Source organism: Cryptosporidium ubiquitum (assembly GCF_001865345.1).
Source record: "Cryptosporidium ubiquitum isolate 39726 chromosome Unknown contig_25, whole genome shotgun sequence".
NCBI classification, from domain to species: domain Eukaryota; phylum Apicomplexa; class Conoidasida; order Eucoccidiorida; family Cryptosporidiidae; genus Cryptosporidium; species Cryptosporidium ubiquitum.
In genome coordinates, this window is record NW_021639822.1 from 84,273 (window position 1) to 97,876 (window position 13,604).

Consider the following 13,604-nt stretch of genomic DNA (forward strand, 5'->3'; position numbering starts at 1 on the left):
CTAACCTCTTAGAGTACCTTACACTAACAATTGGTAAGAATTTGAGTCTTTAACTTTGCTTCCTGATATAAAATACGATTTCAAATACGAACAACAATGATTGAACAGCAGTATTGTATAGTATAGTAATTCTGTTAAAAATAATGAAATTAATGTAATACTTAATATGTTTATGTATATTGGTAGCTTAATATTAGTTTTGGATTCAAAAAAGAATGAGACAACGCGGATTACAATTGAATGGACGAAAATCAAAACAAAAAGATTCTGATTCTCACTTTTTATTTGTTTTATTCCATATGAGTTATCAACAACATATAATTCTGATCTGAACAAAGGGTGGGATGTAATAGTAATAATCAGAAATAGTAAGGATACCTCTTTTAATGAATTTAGATATAATGATAGATTTTCAAAGTATTTGCTTTCCGAGATAAAAAATGATAAATATATTGTAGTTACTGAAAATACCAATAAAGAAATATGTTTAAATATTGGATGGATAATGCTTATGCTTGTTGATTTACTTTCACCAGAGTAATTATTATATTGGCTTCTCATAAATGATAGTTGTACGTCTGTAACACCAAGCAAGAATATTAAACAAAGTTTCCAAATTATTGAATAATCTTTTAACGGAATTAAAAGGAAGAGTAGGAGGATATAAGTTAAAGCCAAGGAAATTTTGACTTTTGTAATTGAAGACAAATGCCCAGCTAAGGAGAATGTAATAATTGGAAGAGCTACTGGGATGAAAACAAGCATTGAAAATTCTCTAAGGTTATAGTAATACAACATTATAATAACCAAAATAGAAATTGTAGCTTTTCCAATTAAAGAAATTAAAGAAAATTCTCTTTCATAAAAGTAATATTTTGTTTGGTTTTTACCATCATTAATTTCAGTTGCTTGATACCTTAGTTTATTTGTTATTAATGGGTTATTTAGGTATTTCTGATACTTCCCTATACTATATGAGTTAGAGATATCCAAAATAGAGGAATACTTTCTACAAGTTTTTGAGCTTATGTTAATATTACTATAATGCTCTCCAGAGTCATTTTGTTTTGTTGAATTCTTTATCTCTCCAAAAGAACACTCTATTATATACTTGGTGAGCTCAGTAATAGGAAAACATATTATACGTATGAATGATAGGTAAATTAATACTTGGGGAAAGTATGAAATCTTTTTAGATACATTATCCAAAGCAGTTTTATAAATAACTCTATCCAATGAGTCTAAGAAAAAGTTAATTGGAGATAAGGTAATCCTTTCTACCCAAATTGGATGTACTGCTGAAATATAGTATGAAAAAGGCTGAATAAAGTATAACATAACAAATCCAGGTAAAAAATACTTTGTTATTGATTTGTAAACCACTATTTTGATAGGTAAAAAACTTGGATGAGTAAAAATATTAATAAATCTGGAAAATCCTTTGTCAAAAATGTCTTGTGAATCTTTTGACTCTTTAGTTTTCTTTAAAGTAAGAATGGAAATTGTGAACGACTTCCCAGATATATATGTAAAGGTAAAGATACAGGCAAAAAATATAATATCATATAAACTCTTGAGAAATTTCTGACTATTATCATCCAAATTCCTATGAATATTTCTTGTTTCTATAATTGATCTTGACATATATAACAATATAACCACAAAAACTTTGAATCTGAATAAGTTTTTATCATAAATCAGGAAATCATGTTTTTCCGATGATTTAATTTTAATAATTTGAGCTTCATCTTGAATACTAACATTAACAGTATTGCTATTTTCAAAACAATTGTGATTATATTTTGGTATAGGTTGAAAATTAGTACTTTTAATCATAGGATCACATTCTTGAAAATCATCTGTAATTTTGTTTCTAATTGGAGAAAGAGAGCTTGATAAACGATAATTGGATGATGAAGCCATATTAGTGACCATCTCTGATATGATAAATTCTATTTATTTATTATATTCAGTTATTTAATTTAAAAATCTGTTGAATCCTTTATTGTTACTTTATATTAATTTGAAACTTAATAACAAAGAATGGATGAATGAGTGAGTAGTTTCAGGGCTGAACCTAGGGGGAAATAATGATAATATTAACAAATTATGATTAATATGATTAATTCATTAATAATAAAACAAGTTTCCAAATGATTAGTCTATAAAAACTTGTTCTCGTTACGAATATATCTTAATTCTCTCATGTAAAAAGAGAAAATATTTGTAGAAGTTCCAAATTATGCATATTTTAGTAATTTAGTATTTTTGAAATATCTTCTTTTCGCACTAACTGGTAACAAAAATGCAAACCAATTGGCGCCTATTGCATACAATGTGGGGAGAACCCCGGTATTATGCAAAACATGCAGAAAAATTGATGGCTCTTGGCGGGCTATTGGTTTACACCATAATACTTTTAAAAGTGATTGAAATAGAGAGTATAGGGCGTGTGGGGAGGGAAGTAATTAAAGAAGTGGGTAGTAAATTTAATAATAAAATGTAGATATTGAGAGAGAAGAGCATATAAATATGTATCTTACTTTAATTACATGTTAAACTGTTAGCAAACCGAGAGTAATTACATTATTATTTATGATTTGGTTTTTAGAATGAAAATAATATTATTTTCCTTTTTGGGAATAATGTTTGTAACACATGGATGGTACTACATAGTATATATAGAAATGAATAATTTAGATTTCTTTATTGTTTTTTTTATTATTGATACTACATACTTTCTTAGATATTCTATCAAATCTTTCCTTACTTAACTTCGCATATCAATGTGTTCACATTTTCATCAAATAAAAAGTTATTTTTTGTTTGTATAGCCCTGCTGATATCTAAATCTATTGATTGCAAACTGAGCTGGGTATGTGAAAGAAACTTCAGTTTGGAGGGTTTTAAGCTTATAAGAAAACTTCTAGATAAAAGGAAAGAAAAGAGAAGAAAGGAAAAAACAGCCAAAATAAATACAATATACCTGAAGTAAATAGCAAAAATATCTCAAAATTTCCTCAGGTGTACCTTTAGAGAATCCAAAAATCCTACGATAGTGATTTTTGCACTTTTTATTGGACCTTTGAAATTTCTTTGGTGGGGAGGGGACTCACAAGTAGACAAACAAAATGTCAGGCGGCAAAGTTTTGGCGGCAGCTGAAACCGTCAAATTTCATATAAAAATTAAATGAAATAGAATCAGGAAAAGATTAATAAAATAGAAGAAAGAAAAGTCTTAAATGAATGATTTTCTAATTGAAGAAATGAAAAGTTGTTGAATAAGTTTCACATAGAATACAAGTATATTGTGAAATTTTTTCTTTTATTTTTTTCTGGTATATTAATAGAAATTTAACCAAGATAAAATTTCAATCTTTAGAAATTAATAAGAAATGTTACCACAGGGAGGACTAAATAGCTCAGGTTGTGGAACAGTGAGTTCTTCCTCTGCATCTACAGTTCCATTAGCAACTTCATCCTCTTCCTCTTCTTCTTCTTCTTCTTCATTACCATTACATTCTTCATCAGTTCCAGCATCAGGTTCATCTTCTATTTCGGCGTCGTCTTCTAATTCGGCACTATCCAACTCCGCACCAGCTTCTGGTTCTATCTCAAATCCTTTGTCAGCACCTATATCATCTTCTATTGGAGGTGCAAAAGTGCAACAAAGAATCTCTCAGGGTGAACTTGGAATTAGTGGAGTTCCTAGCCAAATTCCTGTTTCAGGAGAACTAGGAATCCCATCATCATTGTCAGACAATGGTATTGAAACGAAGGGAAATGAGAACATTGTTCAAAAAGAAAGAGAAAAAGTTTATCAATATTTGGTTGATATGACTTGCTCTTCAAAAAGAGAAATGGCATTATCAAAACTTTCTAAATACCGTGAAACCTTCCCGGATTTGGCACCATTGCTTTGGCATAGTTTTGGATGTATTACTGCTCTTTTACAAGAAATTATTTTTATATACCCACTGCTTTCTCCTCCAAACCTATCTAATCAAGCAAGTAACAGAACATGTAATTGTTTGGCCTTATTACAATGCGTTGCAAGCCATTCAGAAACTAGATCTCATTTTCTTGCAGCTCATATTCCACTATACCTTTATCCTTTTTTAAATACTGTAACTAAATCACGCCCATTTGAATATCTTCGTCTAACATCACTCGGTGTAATTGGTGCTCTTGTAAAAGTTGACGATCCTGAAGTTGTGAGCTTTCTTTTACAAACTGAAATTATTCCTCTTTGCTTGAGAGTAATGGAAACTGGGAGTGAACTTAGCAAAACTGTTGCAACATTCATAATACAAAAAATCCTTCTTGATGATCTTGGCCTTACTTATATTTGTGCTACTCCTGAGAGATTTTTTACTGTGTGCCAAGTTCTTGGTAATGTAATCACTCAACATAATGAGGCTCCCTCACCGAGACTATTAAAACACATTATTCGCTGTTATCTTAGATTATCGGAAAATTCCAAAGTCAGGGATGCATTAAAACAAACAATACCTTCTATCATTCTTTCACCAAGCTTTAAAATGATCTTCCATGATGATGCTGTTACTACTAAATGGCTGCATCAACTTTATACAAATATTTGCTGATAAGCTATTACAGGTTTATAGTTCAGAGAATACTATTATGAACTTTTTTACTTTATTTTTTTTTCAAAAGTTATTATATTTTTTATAGCACTAACCTTTTTTTTTTTGAATTCCACTCCCTAATTCTAAACCCAAAATTTTTATTCTAAACTCATATCTCACTTCCCATATTCTCTTCATTTAAATGGTTTTTTTCTTTCAACAATATCCCTTTGAATTGACACCAAATACTAGTATCAGAACCTAACACAACATTTGATTCACATCATTTATCAAGTAACTACTTAAACTTCTCAAAAACACATTATTCCAAGTACACTCACACACATACACGAACAGAGCTATTAAGAGAGAACAGATAATCATAGTAAAATTAATTCAAATAATTTTTTGTATTACTCATCTTTACTGTTTATTTTATAATTATTAACTGTATAAGGCGCCCGAATTCACCCGCCTTATGGCGGGAGAATGTTTAATATTGCTTCATTAAGGGGGGAATAATATTGTAAAGAAAAAGATCAAGAAAAAGAGTCAAAAAAAAAAAAAAAATCCAAAGGTAAAGAATTCACTAATTTATTGCCGCTACTATTGCACTTATTGGTTGGAAGGTTTGAATAGAATTGGTGTACACTCTTTATTTTGATGTCGGGATATCCATACGGAAATTCAGTAGGCGGGGGGGCAATACAATACTCACAGGGCCAGATTCCCCAACAACGCCCAGGTACAGTAATGTCATCTCCTTTTCAAGGAATGTCTGAAGGAGTACCAAAAACTACTCCTTTTGGAGTGCAAGGTCAACATCAGAATCAGAGTCAAAGTATTGGCCAAAATCAAGGTTATCCACAGAGCGGAGGATATTATGGCTCAAGCAATGATAATAATACTATTCAAGGTCAAAATAGAATTCGGCCTGGTATGATGATTCCAGTAGGAATGGGACAGCAAACTCAAGGCCAAAGCCAAGCTCAAACTGGCTATTATAATTCGAATCCAGTTTCAAAAGATATTGGAAATAATAATACAACAATAACTGGCGGACTATCAATGAGCGAAATACAACAACTTAATGCTCCATCATACTTTGTGAGACCATCTGTCTCAAAAGTCCCAAGCTCAGCAAGTCTTAAACAGAAAGCCCATATTCCTGTTGGTCTAGTTTTCCAACCTTTAGCAAGTCCTCCTCCTGGATATCCTGAAGTACCAACAGTTTCTTTTGGATCTAGTGGTGTATTAGTTAGATGTAAGCCCTGCAGAACTTATATTAATCCATTTGTTAGATGGGAAGCAGGAGGGCGTCGTTGGATATGCAACATGTGTGGTTATTCTAACGAAACTCTTTCATTTTATTATTGTGGATTAGATGATCAAGGACGTAGAACTGACCGATTTGAACGTCCTGAACTTTCTGTTGGGAGTACTGAATTTATTGCATCTGGAGAATATATGGTAAGACCGCCTCAGCCTCCTGTATATTTTATAGTTTTGGATGTTTCAATGCCAGCAGTATCTTCAGGACTTGTTGAGACAGTTTGTTCAGCAGTAAAAAATGCTATATTATCTGATAAAATTCCAGGTGGAGGTAGAGCTATGATAGGTATTATCACATTTGATTCATTTATTCATTTTTATGATTTAAATAGTAATCTTTCACAACCACATATGTTTGTTGTATCAGATTTGAATGATCTATTTTTACCACTTTCTGATGGTGTTTTGGTCAATATTGCTGATTCTACTGAGGTAAGTTGTTAAATTAATTTCTTAGATAATGAATTATTTAACTTATAATTACAGCAAATTGTGAACTTGTTAGATAATTTACCAAATTTATGGAGAAACAATAGAGTTTCAGAGAATTGCATGGGATCAGCAATTAAAGCTGCTTATATGGCAATCAGACATATTGGTGGAAAAGTCCTTTTATTTTCATCAGGAGCACCAACAGTTGGAGACCAAACAGTAAAACTGAATCGTGAACAAATGAGAAGTTCTGGAAAAGAATCCAAAGATGTTGATAGAGAAGTTGAACTATTAAAACCAGAAAATGATGGATATAGCAATTTTGTTCATGCACTTGTTAGAGCATATATTAGTGTTGATTTATTCATGTGTACTTCTCAAGCTAACGTAGATTTACCCACAATTTCTCCAATTGTAAAAAAAACTAGTGGTGATCTTACATATATTTTTGGGTTCAACTCGTATCTTCATGGACAAAAACTTAGAGAGGATATATTTTTAACCCTAACCAGAAATTCTGCCTGGGAAGCTTGCATCAGATTTAGAGTTAGTCGTGGATGGAAAATATCAAACTGGTATGGTAATTTCTATTTTAGTGGAGTTGATCTTCTTCTTGCTCCAAATTGTCATAGAGACCAAGCTTTTAGTATTGTTATTGATATGGATGAAAATGTGACAGTAGCTCCAGATCCTTTTGTTTACATTCAAGCAGCTCTTTTACATACTAATAGTGATGGTGAAAGACGTATTAGAGTTCATACAATGGCTTTACCAGTAACTCAGAATTATGTAGATTTAGTATCTAGTATGGATGTACAGGCAACAGTTTCAATAATTTGTCAGAATGCAATGGAATTAAGTCTCAAAAGCAAATTACTTGATGGTCGTAATTATCTTCAGACAATTTGTTCTCAAATAATTTTACCTCAATCCAATCAAATAATTGAAGCTGCTAAACAACTTCCACTTTATATACTTGGTGTACTTAAATGTCCAGCTTTTAGAGATTACAAAGAAGTTGCTCAGTCTGATCACAGAATTTATCACTGGATACGTCTATCTAGTCTTAGACTAGAGTCTCAAATGATACTCTTTTATCCAAGAATGTTTTGTCTTTCTTCTTGGAATCTTCAACAGCAGGAAACTGATCAATCACTAGTGCTTCCTCCTGCCTTAAATTTGACAGCAGAAAAAATGACACAGGCTGATGCATATCTTTTAGAAGATGGAGAATCTATGTATCTTTGGCTTGGAAGAGCAATTCCAACTGCTTTCATCCAACAGGTATTTGGTGTTGCAACTCTTGATCAACTTCATCCAGATTATGCTGAAACTGTCATTGGATCAACAGGTGACAAGCTCGGAGTAAAAGTTGCAATTCTAATCAATAACATCCGTGAACAAAGAAAACCACCATTTATGAAACTTCATACCATTAGGCAAGGTGATCCTTTAGAGAACAAATTTTTCCTTTCACTTATTGAAGATAAGACACAAGGCTTTATGCTTTCTTACAACGACTTTTTGAATAAAATCCTTCCAAGGTCTAATCCAAATATGTTGCAAAGATATCCTGGTAATTAGTATTGGTATTTGTGTTATAAGTATTATATTGACATTAGAGTTGTATTTTATCTTTTATTATTTTTTTAAAGACTTTGTTACCATTTCCCTCCTTCCCCTAACCTTGATTAGTGGCATGCATTTTACTTGCACACTCATTTTAGACAATCTACAAAAAAAAATTGGATGTTAACTTCTCATCTGTTCATTTCTTTTCTGCAAATAAAATCGTTTAAATTCACACGGTTGCCTTTAACTTTTGAAAATCTTTAAAAACAATAATTTTTGGTTGCATGTTTTTTGAAATGATGGTAATGTTGTTACATAAAGAACACGTAAGAAAAAAAAAAAATTCCCGCCAATTAGTGTAAAATTTGACTTGCATGCATACATGTAATAGAGGGGAATAAAAGAATATAAAAGATAGTGTGTTGCTAAGTTTGAATAAAATAAATATATTTTTAATAAGTAAATTCGAATTTTTTGGAGATAAGTATTTTAATATTGTTATCAATAAATAAACTATAAAGTAAAAAAAAGAAAAATAAATCTAAGAATGAAAGAGTGAAATTGAAAAAATTAAAATATATGAATTAAGTAGTGATTAATGCAACAAAAATGAATTTAATGGAATTAGCCTTAAAACATGAGATTAAAGGAACTCCAAAAGGTCCTTATTTATACCCATTTGGTATTAGAGGTAAAAAACCATTTTCTTTATTAACAGATGATGAGTCTTCAGACTATTCTGAAAATTCTTCAGATAAAGAAGAAGATTTGGGAATGGGAGCAAAAGTGAAATGCATATATGACAATGAATTATATAAGAAATATGATTCAGAAGTGGAGGAAGAAAATCAAATTGGTTCAAAAAGAATAATTGAGGAAACAATGTATGAATATAAAAGTAGAAGAAAAGGAAAAGAAGTAGAGTATATATCTCGTGAGGATGCTTTTGAAAAACAATATGCAAAAGACTTTGAGTTTTTTTTTGGGGTCCCATATCGTCCTTATACACGTTTATCACGTTATAGATTTGGTAAAAATATGAAATACCCAAGAGATTTAAAGCAAGCAGAAGCAGTTTACAAGAAATACCCACGTTATTTCTTTAATGATCCATGGCCAGAAATAGATGTTTCAAAACCAATACCATATGTAAAGCAAAAACAACCTCCAAGGTTAGTGAACGAGAGAGGTATTCCAATAACTTGGCTAGATATTATTGAAAAGAGTAAAAGGTATAATGTAAGAAGGGGTAATAAATCAGCACATAATTTGGAATCTCAGAGTAGGAAAGAGCCACCTCATACTCTTGGAGATGCTGTTGCTGCTTGGAATATATCTTCTTCATTACTTGATGGAGACCTACCAAGTATTATTGGTGAAGATAAGAGAAGTAGGAAGCAAAAAAGATTCTCATTTGTTAGAGATAATATTCGTGGTGTTGCAGAAGAAATTGAATCATGGACAAAATGTCCTGTAGTGCAGACAGAAATTAATAAGTATCTTGAGAACTCTTGGAAAAACATAGATAAACAATCTTCTAGTAAGCCTAGTGAGAGTCAAAATGAGAAAAAAGTAAATGGAACAAACTTATCAAAAAGTACTCATAGAACTGAAGGCTCACAAAAAACTTCTTCTGAGTCTATCCAAAATCCAAATTCTAAGCCTACTAATAAGGATGATAATATTCCTAAAAATAAAGCTGAGCCTTCTGCTAAGGATGGGCTTGCTGTTGATAGTAAAGTCGAGGAAAAAGAGACCACTTCTTTGGCTGCTTCAAAGGGTCTTCCAGCTTCGCAGCCTTCGAGTTCTGATGGAACTCCGAAAGAACCACAACCTCCTGCTAAAAAAGGACCTCCAGCGCCAAAAGGCCCAACAGCTCCTTCAGACCCTGACAGTCTTCCAAAAGAGTCTCCTGCATCAAAGGGACCTCCTACAACAAAGGGTCCTCCTGCACCAAAGGGTCCTCCTGCACCAAAGGGTCCTCCTGCACCAAAGGGTCCTCCTACATCAAAGGGTCCTCCTCCACCAAAAGGTCCTCCTACACCAAAAGGCCCTCCGCCACCAAAAGGACCTCCACCACCAAAAGGACCTCCTGCTCCTCCCTCAAATTCTGATAGCCCTCCAGAAGTTCCTCCTTCAGACTCCGATGGGCCACCAAAGGGTCCTCCTACATCAAAAGGTCCTCCACCACCAAAGGGACCTCCACCACCAAAGGGACCTCCACCACCAAAGGGACCTCCACCACCAAAAGAACCTTCACCACCAAAGGAGTCTCCACCCCCAAAAGAACTTCCACTTCCAAAAGAACCTCCACCACCAAAGGGACCTCCACCACCAAAGGGACCTCCACCACCAAAGGGACCTCCACCCCCAAAAGAACTTCCACCACCAAAAGAATCTCCACCTCCAAAGGGACCTCCACCACCAAAGGGACCCCCACCACCGAAGGAACCTTCTGCTCCTCCCTCAAACTCTGATGGGCTTCCCAAGGGCTCACCTCCTTCTAAAAAAGCACCACCACCACCAAAGAAGGCGCCTCCTCCTAAAATAAGTTAATTCGGTTAATTTGCAAGCAAAAATTAAAATAGATGAAAAATTTAATGGCCATAACTAAGGCTAACACAATGTTGCTAATTTATTTTTTAAATTACATGAAATCTTTTAATATTTACCAGAATAATACGATGGTAGACAGAATTCGTTTTTTTTAAATTAAGTTACAAATCTAACTCGTTTATGAAAAAAATACTAATGTGAAATTTGTTTAAAATGTTTACTCTGTTTTTAAATTTATCTTAGCTTTAATTTAATCTATTATCTAATTTAAATACTTCTCATTCTATTTTCCGTCCTTTTTATCTATTTAATTATTTCTGTTCAAGATTCATGCAAAAATAAGTCTTGAAAAATTATGGCGCCGGCGCCAAGCATGTAATATTTGGGGTCCAGTCCTGACAGTAATAATGTGAGATCATACAAATAATAAACAAAATATCAGAACAGAAATTTGATTTTTAACTAAAAGTACGGAATCAAATCGAATTTCAAAAAAAATTATATTTTCCAAAGTTTAGAGTAATAGAGATTAGAGTAAATAAGGTTTAAAAAGTAATAGGGTCAATAACTACAATTTAAATATTATTTGAACGAGATTTCTCAATTTTACAAAAGAAAAAGGCATCTAGGAAAATATTTCAATCTATTTAATAATATATGAAGAACATTTAAAATGGATTATTTAACTCTCCAATACAATGGTGATATTGAATCAGTATTTCAAAAAGACCCTGATCTAAGATGTTGTAGTTATTTAGCTTACCCAGAATCTGAAGAGTCAGTCTATGGTGATTCTGAAATACAGCTTAAGCTTTGTATTATGGAATTATATGATTTTCTTCACAATAAATATACTTTATTGAAATATAAAAATCAAGATAACCAAGGTTTTCAAACTAAAGAGTTACTTAGTATAATCAGTGAGATTTCTAGTATTATATCAGTATGTATGGAGACTAAGATAAATATTAAAGATTCCATAGATGTACAAAATAGCCAAGTACAAAGATTAACTGAACAAAAAAGAAATATTGAGAGAATAGGAGAGAGTGTAGGTGATAATAATATGTTGTTAGATATTGTAGACAAGATTTCTTCTTCAATTCAAAATAAGTTGTTCTGTTTATCAAAGATAGTAAATGTAGTGGACCAGATTTCTCTGAAAAAACAAGAAATTAATAATATAGACTATGGTTTAACTCCTTTGAGAATTAAATATCCATATATGACTGGAATATATACACAGTTAAATTATAATGAGCTAGCTTGGCCACAAACTACTTTTCAATATGAAGAAAATAACAGCATTAGTAGAGAAGCAGTGGATAAGACTGGGATAGCTTTAGGAAGTATTAAGGAGTCTGCTACTGAATACAAAAGTTGTGACAAATATATAAATGAACAAGGGTATCGAATTCTAGAAGAAGCTGAAAGGAATGCAAGAATTAAATTAAGAAACAGAAAGAACTCAAATTTAAAAGTTGGTTCAAAAGATAGACTTACAGAAAATAAATACTATATAGTAAAGGATTGCCATTGCCATAGTAATCTTGAAAGAGAAACCAAAGAAGTTGCACAAACTTTTATCAATACACATCAAGAGGAGTCAAAACCAGAACCAGAACCGGAACCAGAACCAGAGCCAGAACCAACTATTTCTGAGAAGTTTTCTGGAGGAGCCACCAGGTTAATTATAGACACTAAAAGAATCAGGGGAACCAATGGTAAGTACCCTATGCTTAGTATAGATGGATGGGGATTAATTGAACATCATAAGGAAGAAAAGTTAGTAAGTTCTAAATATAAGTCGAATTTAAATGATTTAGATTCTGAGAATGAACATGAATTAGACAACCAAAAAGATAGTAAGGTATTTATTGACAGAAAAACAAATAAAAGTAACAAGTTTAGCTTGAATAAGAATCTAACTGAGAGTGATTCTTGTTTAAATGACTGTAGTAGTGGAAATACTAATACAACTGAAACTACTTACTCCAAAAGATATACCAAATTTAACGAGGGAAATATAAATAAAAGATGTGATTCTTATAATGAAGATAGTAGTAATAGTGTTAGAAAGTTGAGAAACAAATTTGAGAAAGACTCCAAAAGCCATAGTGAGTGGGAAATAGAAAGAGAAGAAACTGATATAGAGTTATTAAAGGAATTTGAAGACTGGGAAAAGAAAAAAGAGGATAAAGAAAAACTAGATAGAAAAAACAAGAAAAGTGGAAACAAAATGACATCTACAGAATCAGGAAGAAGCAGATTTAGGCTGGACTGCACAGGATTAGGTATGCCTAGCCAATACACAAATACTAGCAATAGGCAGCTTTCAAATTATAGGGATACAATGTATTCAACTAGCAGTTGGTTACCTCTTTCTAGGAATACAGGTTTCAATTACAACTTTTTAAATTCTAATTCAGATAGGAATTCCAATAAACAACCTGGAACAGAGTATAACCCAGCAGCAGAGTATGCTAGGTTTTCAGATGCAGTAGGAAAAGTAATTAATCCCATAATAGCTGATGAATCATATAGGGATAATGGTAAGAACATAATGAATCCAAAAAAACTATTCAATGCGAAATTTGGAACTTTAACAGAAGATACTTTTAAAGAAATTCAAGAGAAACTAAGATTAAAGATGGAAGGCTGGACAATTCATGGCTCAGGATTGCAAGATCCCAGAGCAAACCTATTCTGGGACCCTGCTGTAATGACAGCAGCATCCACAGTCTCTCCATTTTACACAAACATGCCCTCTTCAAATTCTCCATTACTAACAAATACTCTTATCCCTGCAAGTAATGGAATAACTAAACGATCTGGGTTTCTAGAATCCATTGGAATATCCAGGTTTTCAACACATAAGAATTTTAACAAGGGCGAAAAACCTGATTTTATCTTACACCCCTCTGATTTACCATCTACTTCTTCCTCTCCTATAAACCCAATTCTCCAGTCTACTTGCTCCTCCTCTTCAAGTCCCTTAAAAGGTGTCAATTCTGAGACTTCACTTTCAAAAAACTCAAAATCAATCCCCATAAAAAGCATGAGAGAGCTTGCTAGAAGAAGAAACAGATAACCCTTCCTATAAATACAATTATTTTAGTCTAC

General features: G+C 32.5%; 5 protein-coding genes across 5 annotated transcripts; 4 read left to right on the top strand and 1 right to left on the bottom strand.

The window, feature by feature from the left end:
* Positions 1-18: 18 nt before the first annotated feature.
* On the bottom strand, positions 19-1,935 carry cubi_03670 (uncharacterized protein; the record flags this gene model as incomplete). The annotated part of the gene is made up of 1 exon (XM_029020684.1): positions 19-1,935. The coding sequence occupies one exon, from the start codon at positions 1,933-1,935 to the stop codon at positions 19-21; it is 1,917 nt and encodes a 638-aa protein (XP_028874181.1).
* Positions 1,936-3,395: 1,460 nt separating this feature from the next.
* Positions 3,396-4,607, top strand: cubi_03671 (cell differentiation protein RCD1; the record flags this gene model as incomplete). Its single annotated transcript, XM_029020685.1, has 1 exon — positions 3,396-4,607. The coding sequence occupies one exon, from the start codon at positions 3,396-3,398 to the stop codon at positions 4,605-4,607; it is 1,212 nt and encodes a 403-aa protein (XP_028874182.1).
* A 645-nt stretch (positions 4,608-5,252) lies between these two features.
* cubi_03672 (uncharacterized protein) lies at positions 5,253-7,937 on the top strand (the record flags this gene model as incomplete). The annotated part of the gene is made up of 2 exons (XM_029020686.1): positions 5,253-6,353; positions 6,408-7,937. 2 exons carry the CDS (start codon positions 5,253-5,255, stop codon positions 7,935-7,937), a joined length of 2,631 nt encoding a protein of 876 aa, XP_028874183.1.
* A 597-nt stretch (positions 7,938-8,534) lies between these two features.
* On the top strand, positions 8,535-10,481 carry cubi_03673 (uncharacterized protein; the record flags this gene model as incomplete). The annotated part of the gene is made up of 1 exon (XM_029020687.1): positions 8,535-10,481. One exon carries the CDS (start codon positions 8,535-8,537, stop codon positions 10,479-10,481), a length of 1,947 nt encoding a protein of 648 aa, XP_028874184.1.
* A 673-nt stretch (positions 10,482-11,154) lies between these two features.
* cubi_03674 (uncharacterized protein) lies at positions 11,155-13,572 on the top strand (the record flags this gene model as incomplete). Its single annotated transcript, XM_029020688.1, has 1 exon — positions 11,155-13,572. The coding sequence occupies one exon, from the start codon at positions 11,155-11,157 to the stop codon at positions 13,570-13,572; it is 2,418 nt and encodes an 805-aa protein (XP_028874185.1).
* Between the last annotated feature and the right edge of the window lie 32 nt (positions 13,573-13,604).